Source organism: Hemiscyllium ocellatum, chromosome 24, assembly GCF_020745735.1.
Source record: "Hemiscyllium ocellatum isolate sHemOce1 chromosome 24, sHemOce1.pat.X.cur, whole genome shotgun sequence".
Lineage (NCBI taxonomy): Eukaryota > Metazoa > Chordata > Chondrichthyes > Orectolobiformes > Hemiscylliidae > Hemiscyllium > Hemiscyllium ocellatum.
In genome coordinates, this window is record NC_083424.1 from 16,477,412 (window position 1) to 16,495,223 (window position 17,812).

Genomic DNA, 17,812 nt, shown 5'->3' on the forward strand with positions numbered 1-17,812 from the left:
TAGGAAAGGGTCCAATGAGGTAGAGTGATTGTATTATGATTGAATGTCACACTTAAATTTAAATATATAACTTAAGTTTAAGAATATTGTTTCGGATTTAAAGTCAACTCAATAGATAAAGAGGGGCATGTTGGCTAAGGCTTATAAGAAACTAGATTTAAAAAGTAGAAGAACAGTGGAAAATATTTAAAGAAATCATAACATTTTCATTGAAAATTTAATTATGTTGAAGGTGTGTACTGTATCTTTTGAGAGAGTGAATGCTGTTTTGCACTGAGTTTACAAACACCTGTCAGATGACTAAGTAGCAATTTCTGAGTGTACTGGAAAATTGAAAACCTGTAACATTTGGCTGTGAAATGTACACCTGAGTTTTGGCTGCTGTTTTGATGATAATTCAAATTTGACCAATCAGTATAAATTATGCCCTGTGATACTAAAACCCACTCAAGTTTGAATTTATTGTTTTTGCTAACCTCTAATAATGAGACAACACAATATTTGGGGTATTAAGAATCAAGCATTTTAAAAGGTAGAGCGTAAACTGCCATTCAAAACACTTTTTCTATCACGGGTGCCTTTTTTCACATGAAACATCTTTTGCGGTAAAAGACAGGAGGTGACCCAGGGAGATCTTCAGCCGACAGAAGGAGGACATCAGAAACGACAGACACTGTGCGTTTTTGAGATTAAGTTGATGTAATTTTAATAGAGGTTGTCATTGCAACAGTATATTGTTATTGAATTGGAGGCAGATAACAAACATTTTAAGAGAAAGGAGGCTTAGAGTTATAAGTAGTTGTTGTTTAATGTTCACTTTCAGAGTTAAAGAATAAATTGGTTTTTTTTCTTTTATATAGTGGAATTTGGGAGTTCTGTGTCACTTAACAGACTACGAGGCAAATTTCTGGGTGTTTTGTTTAATTAGCAGTGGGGTTCACCACCATGTCGTAACAAAACTAAATTGCATTGAGTAACAAAAACTCCCAAAAATGACCAATCCATAGCAGATTAAAGTTAAGTATATTAGCCAAGATTTATTTTTAGATATTTACGTAAATAGCAAATGATTAAACAAACTTTAACTTGCTTGTTGATTATAAGACCTTCTAAGTACTTCAAAGTAAACATCCTGTTTCCTTTTACTGCAAAAGTGAGGAAGTTTTACTACAATTGTGCAGGGCTTTTGTGGGAACATACCTGGAGTTTGGCACATATGTAACGAAGGACGTGCTCTCCTTTGAATCAATAGAGCAAAGATTTATTGATTAATTTCTGGAATGAGACCATTGTTCTGTGATAAGAAATTCAACAGATTGGGTTTGTACACTCTGGAGATTAGAAGAATGAAAGGTCATTTCATTGAGTTGCTTATGAATAGCTTGGCAGGAAAGTTCTTGGAAAGCATAACCTATGGGATATATTTTCAATATAAGGGAGGGTCAGATGCAAACTTTGTTCACCCAGAGGTTATGAATCTCTGCAGTTCTCTTTCCTAGAAAGATGTGGACGTTCGGTGGATTCATTTATTTAAGGTGAAATAGATCTTCAGACTATGGAAATCAGAATGGAAAGTGAAATTGAGGTCAAAGTTCATCTCTGGTCATTGAATAGCAACAGTCTTGGGTGAGGTTTCCTTATGTTTCTTGCATTGTTATGAATGAGACTGTTGGTGACAGTTGACTGAGATTGGAATGGATTCAAGTGATCTCCATCTTTTGTGATGGAGAATATATAGAAAAGGAGGACATCAAAAATGCAAAATATTTGGTTTTCAGCTAGTGAGAGGCAAATCAGAGTAATAAAGTTTAAAAACACATTGCTGGAAGCATTTGGCATTGAGTTCTACAGAAAAGTAATCAACTTGAAATGTTCTCTATCCATCTTCCTCAATCGCTGCAAATCCTGCTGAGTACTTGCAGTTTGTTTTCATTTCAGATTTCGAGTTTATGCAATACTTTACTGTTATTGAGAGAATTTGAGAACAGTTGCTTAAACGTGCTTAATTTTCAGCAAGATGACATTTTTAGCTCATCTTAGACTGGTTGTTGGATAAGTAGTGGAACAGAGGCTGTATAGTCGTCAAGAGATGGTGACTAGGTATGGCTGGTTTTATCAATGTGCACGTGGAAGGTAATCCTATTGGTTTCTGATCATGTTGTCATTATATAGTGAGTGGACATGGATGAGGAAATGGCCATGAATGATCCTTTGCTGTCTGTACTAAGGATATGGATGGCCCAGCCAGTCTCTGACCCTTTCTCCCCCAAACCCTGCCCTCCATGTTTTGCTGCTAAATGTATGTACTTGTTTCCTAAACTATTTTTGTCTTTCCCATAGGTGCTTTCCTCATCCCGTATCTGGTCATGTTGTTGCTCTGTGGGATTCCACTGCTTCTCATGGAATTCACTGTCGGGCAGTTTACACGTTTGGGTCCTGTCCATGCCTTGGCAAAACTCTGCCCTCTTCTGAAAGGTTTGTCCACGGCTATTATTGTAGTAAAACTTCTCCTGTAACAACATGTTCTTCGGTAATGAGAGCATCAGCTCATCTCCTTGATCATCCCTGCTTGGGATATTTTAATTGTGCTGGAGATAGATTTATCTCTTCTTTACTGATAAGATACAAACTGCTTCAGCACATTATATCTTCTTTAACATAAAATTCCCATTTTTTTTCATTCGCGAAGAACTTATGTAACTCCAAATACTTGTGATTACTCACCAAGCTTATATTGCTGAAAATGACTCAATCATTCGGACCATTTTAATTTATCTCTAGGTACATGCTATTGTAATGAGTCCCACTTGCACTAGACTTCTGATGCCATCATTGGTATTTTTGAAAGATTGAATCTTGATGAAATTGGTCAATTTCTAATTGGTGCTGAAGCTGCTTATTTTTATTCAGCACAAAATTAATGAAGTTTTATATTAAATGATTTGCGTGAATGGAGCATTCTTTCCTGAATAAATATGAGGAGGATAGAAATCTGGATATGTACCGGTGAAGAGTAGTGATATCTATTTAGTTTAAACCTGTCCATAATTTCCAAAGTAGTTACTTTTGAGTTTTGAATTGGATAATTTGTTGCTTATGGAGCTGAAGTAAATGTGAGTCTGAATACAGAATTTTCATGTTTTTTCCTTTTTTAAGCTCCGTGTGAAGCTCCACAAATGAAGTGTAATCTAGTGTTTTCATTCTCTCTTCCAATTAAGATATTCTTCGGATAGCTGTTTGGGTATTATACTACTGAAAACTAAATTTGCAGTTTATTTAAACATTTCATGAGTTTAAGTCTCTCTTGCCTTTCCTTACTAGCTGCCCATTGTCACAGGCTGCATCCCCTGTGGAGGGTGTCTTTCTGCAATGTTTTTTCTTCCATGTTTCAAAAATTTGTCTTTTGTGATGAGGGACTTCTGTTTTTATAATGCAATTTATCTAATTAAGTGAGTTTAGATTTTCTGTCTCAAATCTTCTTCCTACCTCCTATGTTTTAAGTTGTACCTTTTTTTTGTGTTTTGAACAATTAATTAATCAACAACCACGTTTTTTTTAAATGCTCCTTTTTTATGATCCTCTTTCTTGACTACTTTTTTGGATCACCTTGTCTGATCCTTATTTTGGATACTCCTGCATACAAATTATGATTGATGCAATGGTTAATCCTAACAATTCGTCTACTCGTACCATTTGAGTCACTTAGACAAGGGGTGTAATTCTACATTAGTTGCTTCTTTCTACTATTCATGATTTCCCTCATTACTGGTTCTATTCAGTTATTATCTTCAAGCCTGTACACAATGTTATTATGAGGTTCTTGCTCTATAAAGTTGTTTAATGTGATCCATGCCCTGAAGAGACTGGGTGGACGCTGTAAGATTCGGCAGATAGGAGGAGAAAAAATAAATGGGATTTTTTTGATTTGTCTCAATATCCACACATACTTTCATTTGTAGGAGAATTATATTTATGATGGTACAGCAGCACCACTGTCTTGTTGATTTGATTTTCTTCCTCAGTTGGGAACTTATAGAACTGATGTTTGATATAGGTCACCTTAGAGAAGTGCACATTTTTCAGCTCTGATCTCCAGCATCTGCAGTCCTCACTTTCTCTATAGGTCATCTTGCCAATTCAAGAGTAATAAAAACACTTTGGTAGCTGCATAGTATTTTCCCCTTATCTTTATACGATCTTGAAATGTAGTATTTCATGCCCAGCGCACCTTGAGTTTTATTGTTGCATTTCTCCCCTACAATTTCATGGCCATTGTTTACCTGTGGACACAAGATCAAATGTGAATCATGAAATGATAACAGCATAGAATGAGGCCATTCAGCCCACCTGTGCTGTCTTTACAAAATCTATGCACTCCCATATCTTCACAGCCCTGTAAAGACTTTTCTTCAGATAATGATCCAATTTTTTTCTGAAAGTCCTCCAGCACCTTTTTTATGGGCAATGCGGTTTGGATTGTAACCACTCACTGTGGGTGGGAAAGAAAGTTCCCTAATGTTAGTTTTTCTTTTGCCATTCACATTAAATCAGCTTCCAAGCCTTGCTTTTTCTTTCTCTACCCATCTGTCAATGGAAACCATTACTGTCTATTTAACCTGAGCAGATCCCTCGATTTTGAAAACCTCCATCAAATCTTCTCTGAACTCCTTTTTTTTCCCTCTTTTTGAAGAAATCCAAGCATCATTAAATTATCTTCACAATGTAGGTCTCTTAACCATAGAACCACTGTTGTGCATCTAGTCTACTCTTTTTTTTTTCTCTCTCTCCTGCGTGCTCTTTCTCTCTCTCACTCTCGCATTCTCGATTTCTCAATGCCTTTTGCATTGCTCCAAAGTGTGGAGCACAGCATTGGAAATACTCACTCCAGTTCAGGCTAATGTTCTATAATTATTTATCAGAATTTCTTTTATTTTGCATTCTGTGCCTCATTTAATGAAGCCCAGAATCCCGTATGCTTTACTAATTACTCTCTCTCAGCCTGCACTGCCATTTTCATCTTTTCTGAAGTAATTGACCCAAGACCAAATCAGTTGCTTCTGTTATTAACTTTTTCATGATCATGTAGCCAGGTCTCTCATTCACGTACACTCCCAGAGACTGAACACCAAATCCAACAGGCCTGTTGCCTTTTAAACTAAATCCAGGAAATGCTGAGAACACCTTTTTTCACTCGTTTTAGCTTTTGCTGTCATTTTTGACTTTCTCTTTTCCATATTCCTTTTTCCATCTCAATTGTCCAGTTCACATTTTTATTAGCTGCCAAGATCCTCTTCATATATTTTCAGTTGTTTTGATCCTGCTGCCACATAGAGGTAATATGTTTCCCATGTGATAGTTCTACTGTGTACCAAACTGACTGTAAGTTGACGTAGTGTAACCTGTCTGTTTGCTTCCTTCACCACCAGCACATCATAATGTCACACATCACCTGTGCTTGTTCACTTTCTGTATCTAGTTTTAATTGCCAGTAATGTGTGCGTGTACTTTGTCCTGCCTTGCTGCCTAGGTGGAAATAGCCTACCACCTCAACAAGGACTGAAGAGTACTTTGCTCTGAAAAGAAGGCCAGAGCACAATCGAGCAGAATCACACTGAGCACACACCCCAGGGCTGTGTGCTCAGTCCACTGTTGTTCACCATGCTGACATACAACTGTGCAGCGATGCACGGGTCGAATCATATCAAGTTAGCTGATGATACGACTGTAGTGGGTCTCATAAGCGCCAATGATGAGTCAGCATCCAGAAAGGAGGTGCAGCGGCTAATGTGGACAAGATGAAAGAGATTGTTGTTGACTTCAGGAGGGCATGGAGCGACCATTCTCTGTTGGACTTCAGCTCCCCCATGGAGATTTGAAGAGCACCAAATTTCTTGGTGTACACTTGGCGTAGAACCTCACCTGGACCCTCAACACCAGCTCCATAATCAAGAAAGCCCATCAGCGTCCCTCCTTTCTGCGCAGGCTGAGGAAAAAAACACACACACACACACTTCATTGAGAGTACACTGAGCTGCTGCATTACTGCCTAGTTCAGGGATTGCACCATCTTGGATCATTAGACCTTACAACAGATAGTGAGGATAGTTGAGAAGATCATGGGGTCTCTCTTCCCTCCATTACAGACAATTTGCACCACATGCTGCATCTGAAGGGCTAAGAGCATTGTGGAAGACCCCACACACACCTTACTCAAACTCTTCTCCTTCCTGCCATTTGGCAGAACATACCAGAGTATTCGGTTACTCACGGCCAGACTGTGCAACAGTTTCTTCCCCAAATCCATCAGGCTCCTTAACACCATATGATCAGACTCTTTCCCATCTGAAATTTTGAACCACTTTGAATTGCTGTTAGAAAAATGTCTATTATGCACCATTCTTCTATTACATCACTGCCATTCTGTAACTTGCATGTTTTGCACTTCTTAGGCACTTTGTGCTGTGTTCAATTCATGTAGCACTCTCTATCCTGGAGGAATGCTGTCTCGTTTTACTGTATCAGTTGTATATGGTAGAAATAACAAAAAGCTAGTCTATCAATTATTCCATTAAGTTTTCCAGTGGAGTTAAATTATTCCAATCCCTTCTTTCTTTGTATTTTAATTATCGTGGATGAATAAAATGTGTTTTGCTTTAAATCTGGTAGTTTGATGATGGTGTTTGAGATGCTGTTCCCAATCTGGACTGACAGAGGTGTCCTAGTCAAGAAGTCCAGGATCCAGTTACAAAAGGCGATATTTAGGGTCAGCAAACTCTGTTTTCCAATCAGGTCTGAGGAACAATAGTGTTAAATGCAGAACTGAAGTCTATGAACAGTAATCTGATGTAGGTGTCCTTGTTCAGGTAAGCGAGGGCCAGATGGAGGGTGGTAGAAATTGCATCAACTGTTGAGCAATTGGGTCGATACATGAACTGCAGGATGTCCAGTGAGGGGGCAGCAGGGTCTTAGTATGCCTCATCATGAGCCTCTGAAGCACATCATACTGGGTGTAAGTGCAATAGGGTGATAGTTATTGAGACAGGATGCTGAAGACTTCTTAGGCACGGGGATAACATTAGCAGCCTTGAAGCATGTTGGGACTATGGTGCAGCTCGGACATGTTGAAGATGTCCTTGAGAACATCTGCCAGTACATCAGAGCATCCTCTCGGCACTCTGCCAGGGATGTTATCTGATCCAGCAGCCTTCCATGGGTTGAATCTACAATGTTTTTCCTCACATCGACCATGGTAAGACACAGTATTCAGTCATGGCGGGGGGGAGGGAGGAGGATAGTGGTGGTCTTCCTCACTGCCATGTCATTTTGTGCCTCAAACCATGCATAAATTTGTTCAACTCCTCTGGGAGGGAGATATCACCAGCATAAGCAGGCGATGCTGTTCTGTGGTTGGTGATGGCCTCTATGCCCTTTCACGTGCTCCGCATATCACTGCTGTCTTGAAAGTGGCTGTGTATTCTGTGCGTATGCACACTTTGATGGCCTGGGTCAGGTTAGCCTTTGCTGTTGTTAGGGCCATCTTGTCATCTGCTCTGAAGGCAGAATCATGGGTCCTCAGCCGTGCACACACCTTTTTTGGTCATCCACAGCATCTGGCTGGGGTGAGAAGTGATGGTCTTGGACACGGTGGTGTCTTCAATATGCTTACTAATGTAGCAAATCACCGACACCATGTAATCCTCTAAATTGATGGAACCGCCATCGGTTGCTGCCTCCCTGAATGTGCGCCAGTCAGTGCGCTCAAAATAGTCCTGAAGAGCAGAAATAGCATCTACTGGCCAGATTTTCACCTGCTTTAGAACCAGTTTGACATGTCTGACAAGTGATCTGTATTCTAGGATTAGCATAACAGATGTGATCTGAGGAGCTGAGGTGGGGCTGGGACTCTATGCATTGGGATGTTTGTGTAAACCAGCTCCAGCATGTCTCCCCTTTTGTTGCAGAGTCCACATGCTGATGGAATTTAGGGAGCACAGTCTTGAGATTTGCACGGTTGAATTCTCCAGCAACAATAAACAATAAACCAATTAACTGTTGCAATTTAGCAACATCCAGTAAACACGCTCCTTAGGAAAAAGGCAAATTAAGAAAACGGATTGTCTTGCATGCAGTTCCCCAATCCAGGAGGAAAGAACATCACGAAACAATAATAAAAAAAATCCAGCTTTCAGCTGTAGCAAAGAGAGAAATGATCTTTTTCACAACCCCAGCAACTTCTGCTGAAAGCTAAACTAATCATCCTGTTCTGTGGGAGTTTGACCACAGCCCTTCAGACTGCTTTGATTGTTCCAACAATCCCCCAAGACCTCAAGTTGTTCACTCAGGTGGTTCTGTTCTGCTCGACACCTCTGCCTTTAAAATCTCTCTTCAGAAAAAACCAGGACAAAGTAACCTCTTAAAGTCACAGCAGTTATCCATGCCCTTTGTAACATTTTGTTTATTGACAATGGAATAAGGTGCAGATCAGAGTGGTGCTGGAAAGGCGCAGCAGGTCAGGCAGCAGCCGAGGAGCAGGAAAATCGACATTTCGGGCAAAAGCTCTTCTTCAGGTATTCCTGATGAAGGGCTTTTGCCCAAAATGTAGATTTTCCTGCTCCTTGGATGCTGTCTGACCTGCTATGCTTTTCCAGCACCACTCTAATCTCCAGCATCTGCAGTCCTCAATTCTGCCTAATGGAATAAGGTGCTTTTGAGTTGCATTCAGTGTGTTATGGACCAGGCCAGATTCCCTCAATATTTGAAGAAGGTAGCCTGGATCCTAACTTTATCTTATTTTAAAGGTAGATGTGAAGAGCTATTTTCCAGATGTGATGTGACTGGCCAACTACTCGACGTTAAGCAAAACGCAATTTATTTAAACTGACTCTATGACTTCAGTTAAAATACAAACAAATGGAAAAAGGAATTTAGAATAACTTGACTATTTAAAAACTTAACTTAACCAAATAATAGTTACATTACTAATTAGCTGTTCCAATATAATAACATCTCATAAACACATCCCTTAGCAAAAAGGTACATTCAGACAGATTCTTGCATGCAGTTCTCTAGTAGCCAGTTTGGCACCTCTGCCTTTATAACCTCCCTTCAAAAAAAAACCACAAGACAAAATAACCTTTTTAAAAGTGACCGTATCATCACAAGTCCTATGGTTTGAATGAATAACATTTATTGTATTGAATTGAGCTTTCCAATCAGCCTTCATCTCCATTCAAGGAAGAAGTAGAAAGAATTTGCGGGGCAGATCATGCCCAAAAACCTTGTGTTCTTCTTAACTCTGAAATAAGCCAACAGCATCTGTTACTGATTCTCTTAATCTTACAAAGACACAGTTGCTAACTGCAGTGGCCACAAAATCAGGAAACCACCTGAACTGCAAGCATATCTTCTTTTGTTTTTGTCAAAGCTTGGAAATAGTTGATCATAATTATCTGGTTTCACTGGTAATTTTAAAAGGTGGTTTGGAGGCGAGATCATTACTATTTAATTTTAATGTAAAAACTGACAATTATGCTGATGTAATTAAACTTTTAGACTTTTTAAATCACTTCTATTTTGAGTCTCCCATGACAATAGAATGCTGAAATGTCCTCTTAATTTTAACAAATTTTAAGGCAGCAACTATGTCACAACTGAAACATACTTGGCTTTGGCCACCTAGTTCCTTAAGTAGTGGTTGGATATTGTAGGTGAGGTTGTTCATGAAGGAATGCTCCTCTTAAAGACATTTTCTGTAGCAAGATGAATTATTGCCTGTTCATAAACCTCTTGAGAAAAAGCAATTTGAGATTCCTGAGTTCATTTCAAACTATTTCCAGCCTTGGTGTTAGTATACTTGTGCTAAAACTCTGGTGACCAATGATGGATCAGAAGTGCAGTCATGGATATTTTTGCTTTCCTGAATATGGAGCTGCAGCCATGGATAATCATCATCTTTTCAATTAAGCTGTTAAGTACAGATTTTTAGTTATTAAAGCAAACATGCCTGTTCCTACTGTGAAAAACTTTCACTTGTGACAACTTTTATATTAAATGTTAAGTAAATAATGTAATAACATGTTTAGAGAAAATAGTTTAGGGGTTATATTCCATAGAGGTTTTTTTTTAGCAATCTGGTTGATTCGCTCTAAAGAAAACAAAAAGGCCCTTTTGTATACTTCTTGAATTTTAAATTGATGATAACTTTTGGTCAACTATTATACCATTTTATATTCTCATCGAAGATTTTTATATGCATATGACCAGAATGCTAAAGATAGCACTCCAGGAATTTCAGCCCCTTGAGCTACTTTTGAATTGAACATTCTTCCTTGTTTTAAAAAATAGTTGAGATTAATGATGGTTCACTTTCGTGATTAAGCATGACTGAACTGAAAAAAATTTAAAACTTTCCTTTTTTTTGTTGTGTCAGTTTAGTCTCATTTGGAGAGTTTGCCTGTAAAATGTTGGTTACTTTTTAATGAGTATGTCAGTGACTGAACTCCCACCATTCAAAACAAAACACGCCAGATCTGATCAATGGCATGGCTTGCAGTTGAGGTCCAATGACTTCCATTGCTTGGGTGTTTTCCATTAAAAGATTACAGTAAATTCTTTCCATCTCTGCAGTACACACTATCTTTGTATGTCAACATCTTAATTTCAGCTGTCAGTTGTTTTTGAACTTCCTTCATGGTATCTAACAGAGGCATGTCCTACTGAAGTAATTCAATATCTTGTCCTTTATCAAATTCTTAATATTGTCTTCCATTGTGCTCCACTTCCCAAGACCGTGAGGTGGACTCTCAGTTGTATTTAAAGATGTGCTCAACCTGTGCTGTAAGTATCAGTGCATATTACAAGCAGGTGATGGCTAATGCTATCAGTTCATGCTGTCTGTAATTTTTGTGCTGGTGTTTTACTATAGTGTGGTGAAACTGTTCCATGTGGTGAATTTTAATGTAATAAGAACCCTTTGTGATGACCTTAATGCAATGGTAATGCGATAGCAAATCTGGACTGTGCTGAATAATGCTTGGTTCTGAAAGTTTTGTAGTGTGACCTAACCATTGTTAGATTAGAAGTCAGAGAGCTAGTTTAATGGTAACCATATTCCGTGCCCAATTGCTGCTCCTCTGACTGACTGTTTTGATTACAGTTACGGTTCACAAATTCTAAACCAATAAAAGATTTTGGCCTTTTTTGTTGTGGGGAAGCAGTTAAGATACTACTATAGTTCTTTTTCACCAGGGATGCTACAATGGCATTAGGAAGAAATGTTTGAAAATAAAGCCCAATTCATTACTAACTGCAAGTATTATCTTTAGCATTTTTCTATTGGTATGGGTCTCAATGTCACAAGTGTGGCACAGTAATTTGTGCTGTTAGTATACACACATACTGTTACCAAGGAGGACTGACACTTCTGTCAAGTTATGTCCCCTCCTTGCTTATAAAAACGTGTGTAGGGAAATTGGCCTTTGTGTTCTGGCTCCAAAATTTTAAAATTGAATAAACTAGCAGCTTTGCAGTGATTGTTTCACTAGCTAAACAGCAGCAGAGATGGTATGATGGTGAAATGGCACCAAATATTCCTTCAATAATTATTCATTGGAAATGGAAAGATGCTAGGTGCTAAATTTCAAATACAAGTTGCATTAGGTGGAGGTAGTCAATAAAATGAATTTGGATCTGGAAAAAAGGACGATGTTCACTAGCATGTGTGGACTCCCCATATGCAGATCATTGCTCATTGAGCTGTGATACTCAGCATCAATTGTCATTGGAAAGGGGCTAACTCATAATTTAGTTCCCCTCATATTTAACCATACAATCGCACACCTTTGCCAGACTGATCAAAAAGCAAATGCTGGACAACTGACAGGCATTATAATATGACTCCAGTAACATCTTATGACAATGTACTAGGGATTCAGTGCTATCATTATACCAATGGGATCATAATACACTACATCAGTTTTTATTGCACATCATTTGCACATTAAATTTTTGATGTGGGCTTGGGTGTTTTAGTGGAATAAGCATGTTGTGCAATAAATTTTTAGAATATTTCATGTTATTTATCTTTAGTCTGAGCAATGCTTGTTGAGTTTGTTGTCAGATTGTCTGTCAACCTTGTGACTATCCTTCAAAAATAATTTCATTGGGGCACTTTTAAGACATTCAGAGGATGGGGAAAAGTCGTAATCTAAGATTATTAAAAACATTTTCCAGATCCAAGAAAAAAAAAATCCATTACTGGAAAAGGACAGCAAGGTGGCAATTCAGATCTCATTCCATGTTCTGTATCCATCTCCTGCACATTTCCTTGATCGTGCTCTCTCTTTCTCATCCCCTTTCTGTGGAAACAAAAACATTTTTTTTTAAAAAAAGCAGGCGTAGGCCATTTGGTTCCTCAAGCCTGCTCCACCATTCGTTATCATGGGTGATTATCCAACTCAATCGCTTGTTCCTGCTGTTGTCCCATATCCTTTGATCACTTTGGTCCCAAATGCTACATCCAATGCCTTCAAATTGTACAGCATTTTGGCCTTGACTGTTTTCTGTAGTAGTCTAGATTAGAGTGATGCTGGAAAAGCACAGCAGGTCAGGCAGCATCCAAGGAGCAGAAAATCGACGATTCGGGCAAAAAACTTTCATCAGGAAACGTCGATTTACCCGAAACATCGATTTTCCTGCTTCTCAGATGCTGCCTGATCTGCTGTACTTTACCAGCACCACTCCAATATAGACTTTGATTTCCAGCATCTGTCTCACTTTTGCCTGTTTTCTGTGGTAACAAATTCTACCGGTTCATCACTTTATGGATGAAGAAAGATTTCTCCTCATCTCATTCTCTACTTGATCCTATGGAACTGCTGCCCTTTGCCATCTTATCTGCTGCATGCTCACTCTTCTCTCTTGGATGGCAACATTTTATACATGAATATGATTTTCAGAAACCTGAGAATAATTGCCTTTCCATCCCCATGATGTGCTTCACAATAATTCAACTAGGATTAATTATATTGGCATTCTGACACTGATTTGTATTAGTAACTGAGGCCATCAGGATGGCACAACAATAGCTTTAATGTTCAAACAGCTACTGTTCATTCTTTCAGAATCTTCAAATAATTTAGACAATCTAAACAATTCAACGTTAAATGTTCCCTAGATAGTATTCTGTAATGTGACTAGTTTTGAGTGTTCAGGAGGTCTATTAAAAACTCAAAGTTGCACACCTTTCCATATATTCATGCTTCAACTGTAATGCATAAAGAACTGATGAATACATGGCACCGTTTACAATGTCTTAGACTCTTTGATAAGCCTGCTGATAGACTGACTGATTAGTATAATCTGTAGAAGGTATTTCTGTTTAGATTAGGTTAGATTCCCTACAGTATGGAAACAGGCCCTTCGGCCCAACAAGTCCACACCGACCCTCTGAAGAGCAACCCACCCAGTGCATTCCCCTACACATAACAATATGGACAATTTAACATGGCCAATTCACCTAATCTGCACATCTTTGGACTGTGGGAGGAAACCAGAGCACCTGGAGGAAACGCACGCAGACACTGGGAGAATGTGCAAATTCCACACAGACAGTTGCCCGAGGCAGGAATTGAACCCTGGTCCCTGGTGCTGTGAGGCAGCAGTGCTAACCACTGAGCCACCGTGCCTCCGTGTTCATTGGAAAAATGATAATGGTAGGTTCCCCAAATTTGACATTAAAAGCTTACTTTATATTTGACTGGATTATGGATTAATTTATCTGATATCCATGCTCTGTGGAGGGATCCTGGAACATTGAAGCATAATGTCTTCATTACATTTATAATCACTGAAATACCATTCCAGTCCTTGAAGATTTGAGCGGTGCTGGAAAAGCACGACAGATCAGGCAGCATCTAAGGAGCAGGAAAATCAAAGTTTCGGGCAAAAGTTTTTACCCAGTCCTTGAAGATGTCAAGTTGTAGTGAATTGTGTGCACTTCTAAGAGCCTGCATCAAAACTCAAATTGTGTAGAAAAGGTGGCTAAAATGGGTAAGGAATTCCACTAAAACAGAACATTGGATATTGCAAAATGTGCACCTAATGACCTGAGAACTTTTTTTGTGCTTTTGTTTTGTTTCTTTTGTGAAATTGTATGATTAAAAGAGTACAATGTAAAAGGATTCCACCCATCCAGTTTGGATGGCAACTTGTACGGCAAACTGCCAATTATCCCTGGGTGTCTTTCTGCCCTACTGTATCTCTTCTGTTTAGATTCCAGTAGGGGACTTTTGTCACTGCCTTGATCCCACTGGCACCATTGATATGTTGAGGAAATTGCCAGGGCACCAGGATATAAAATGAAAATCTGGACTGTTTCAGTTCAACTATAGTGTTACCCTATCCTTTCTGCTTCTTGGATATATTGCAAAATAAGTGGCTTTTTTCAAAATCTCTGCTCTACCAGTGAGCTGTGGACCAGTGGAACCTGGTAAAAGCCAACTCCACAGAACTAGGTGTTCTTTTATATAAAAAGGAATGAATCCTTATTCCCTTGAGTTATGATGAGACTTAATAATCACTGTCGAGTGTAACACTTGGTAAATCTGGGTGAAACATACGACCAAAAATAACATGAGAAGTAAGGAAGAATTTGGATCTATAGGGCATTGTTTATAACCTCTGAATATTCCACTGAATTTTATTTGAATTGTAGTCACTCGTTCAATGTTGGAAACTCAACAATCAATTTGCACAAACCAAAATAACAAGATAATGTCCATATATTAATTTAGCTATTCTGATGGATATATATTGACTGGACTGATGATTGGAGTGAATCCAGGAGAGCAGATGGAGGACAAATCATCGGGACATTTTTGTTTTTACAACGTTCCAAAATACCTCTGTGCTGCATTTAAAGTATAGGTCGCTGGAATGAGACTTGATGCACAAACTTCAAACTCTGAGGAAAAGTATGATTTATAGGTGGTAGAATAGGATTCCACTCTGTAGTACTTAGAGTTGACTAAATTCATCATTATTACTTTCACTTATAAAACTGGAATGTGTCCTAGTCAAACAAAAAGAACTAGATGTGGTATTAAAAGCATAATCTTAAACCCATCTCATTTTAATAGACAGAATGAACAGCATCAGCACAGTACAGATCTGTTCCTGAACTGAAATTCACAACAAAGGTCTCCTACTATATCAGGATTCCCAAATTTTTGAATGTGAGCTTAGAATCTAAGTCCATAGTTTTCTATCATTTTGTAACTTTTGCCTTTTTTTAAATATATATATATATTTTATATATATATATATATATATATATATATATTTGATGTATATTTGTTCTCTTCACTTCCCACCTCCCATAGATTTAACGTCTGGATTGTCATGAAATTGAGGAAATGCATTGGGCTTTATTTATCTAGGGCAAAAATGTGTTTCAGGCCTAAACTGATGGAAATCCTGCCTTTGTTCTGTGTTGACTTTTTTTTGCTAATATGTACCAGCTGCATGTCATATGACCTGGTCTTCAGTCACTGGCAGAAACTATCATTTTTACCTTTATTTAATTTTCTTAAGGGGTTTGCGGCTTTATTTTTCCAATTCTAACCTGAAGACTTTCTCCTCAGTTTGTTTTTTTGAGACAGAGATAGTCTACCCGATCAAATCTGTTAATCGCATGATCATTCCCGTCTGTGCTTCTTGAAGAGAGAGACAGGTAGTGAATCCACATATTCTTTTCACAAAATCTCGACTCATGCTGTTGTCGCATTTCCCATGATCATCTTGACTCCTGCATGAGACACTTATGGTAAACAAGCAGAATTTAGTGAATTTGTCCCAGCTTATTTGGGCTCAGCAAACCTAGCAACATTAAATTGGAAAAGACACTGGCATCACACACCAGCATCCAAATGCTCTTCAACTGCAATTTTTAAGATTTTAAATTCTGCTCCTGGGGCTATTGGTAGCTCTAATCTGTATTAGAGAACTGCTTGCTGCAATTTTCAATAAGGTGTAACCACTGCCTTTCTTTCTTCAGTTCTAGGAGCTTCAATTCCTGTTGTCTGTCATGCACATTGAGACTTCTCTATAAAATGCAATTTACTTTGCAATTACCTGTCTTTCTTTAACTGAGAATCGATGTGGCTTTAAGCCTTCTATTTTCTTCGAATACAAAACAATACAGCATTATGAGTGTAATCAGACCACAATGTAAGGGAGGTGATAGTGTGGTGGCAATATCATAGTACAAAAGAAATAGGAGGCAAAAACATTAGTGGTCTTGTTGCTGGACTAGGAACAGACCCAGCTACTGTTTTTCTGGGGGTCTAGGTTTGAATCCAACCACAGCAAATTGTGAAATCTGAATTCATTGAAAGAGTTGAAAGTTTAAGCAGGAAACCTTTGTCCTTTCAGAAAAGAAAATGCTGTCCTTACCTGAACCATGACCAATATGATTAACTCGTAACTGCCGTCAAAGTTTCAGTAATCAAACTGTATGGAGCACCACCATTGACTGTGTGTTGGGCCATTACTTAACTGGTCATGGTCATGGTATTATACTTTACATATAAAGTCCCAGACAACACTCTCTTGCATCCCTGGTTTTCTCTGCACACCAAAAGCAGAGGTGATGGCATATGGACAGGAGGGAGTTACACTCTGATTCCTCAACATTGACTCTGGACCCTGTGAAGTCTCATTTTATCAGGTCAAACTTGGGAAAAGAAATCTCCTGCAGATTACCATGTCTCCTGCCCCTTCAGTTGATGAGTGAATTGAACATCACTTGGAGGAAGTACAAAGAGTACCAAGGGTACAGAATATATTCTGGGTGGGGGACTTCAATGTCCATCACCAAGGGTTTTTAGTAGCACCATTAATGACTGAGCCAGTCAAGTCCTAAAGACCATCGCTGCTGGACTGGTGAGGGAACCAACAAATGGGGAAAAATGTACTTTATCTCATCCTTACCAATCTGCCAACCACAGGTCCATCTTTCCATGTCAGTAGTAGTAAGATTTGACCACTGCACAATCCCTAAGGAGATGAAGTCCCATCTTCACACTGAGAATACTCTCTATCATGTCATGTTGCACTATCACAGTGTTAAATAAATCTAGCAGTTCTCATGACTGTTAGTTCTTGCTTAAAAATAAGTGCAAATTGTAGCTTGAATATGCTGTCACTTCCAAGAGATTTTTTTAGCTCTTTTAGGAATCATTTTTATTATTTATAAGTCTTTGCTATTTAATTAATTTACTGTCATCAGTGGAGTTGTCAATATGTTTTTAAGCTGCACTGGCAAAGGAAGAAGCTACTAAGCAATACTCAATCTAGATTCCATCAGAGTCAAGATTAGAGTAGTGCTGGAAAAGCACAGCAGGTCAGGCAACATCTGTGGAGTAGGAAAATCGGTGTTTCAGGCAAAAGCCCTTCATCAGGGCTACTCAGATCCAAACCTCATTACAGCTTTGATACAAAAATGAATGACCAGAGGTGAATTTTGGAGGTGAGTTGAAAGTGAGTTTGCTCACCCTGGATATCACTGCAGGAGCCCTTGTGTGTAGTTTTAAGCCCAACCATCTTCAGCTGCTTCATAACTGACTTCTCTCCTTCATAAGGTAAGTAGTGAGTTTTGTGCATTAATGATTGAACAAGGTATAGCACTATTCACAATTCCTCAGATATTGAAGTAGTCCGCGTCCATAAAACTGAAATTGTGGCTGGGTCAGTTTGTAAAGTTAGTCGGCTTTTCACCTCTGGATTTGGAAGCGTAACTTTGAGAATATTGCAA

The 17,812-nt window shown here is 38.6% G+C and overlaps 1 protein-coding gene across 4 annotated transcripts in view; it reads left to right on the top strand.

Moving 5' to 3' along the window:
• The window catches only part of LOC132827069 (sodium- and chloride-dependent GABA transporter 1-like), a 118,331-nt gene that overhangs the window by 60,421 nt on the left and 40,098 nt on the right, over positions 1-17,812 (top strand). For 2 of the 4 annotated variants that reach the window (XM_060843514.1, XM_060843513.1), the window contains exon 2: positions 2,341-2,475. In XM_060843514.1, the coding sequence (XP_060699497.1) occupies positions 2,341-2,475 (135 nt within the window). Of the gene's footprint in view, positions 1-2,340; positions 2,476-15,641; positions 15,731-17,812 lie in introns of those variants that run through there. The other 2 variants (XM_060843515.1, XM_060843517.1) reach the window with 2 other exon arrangements.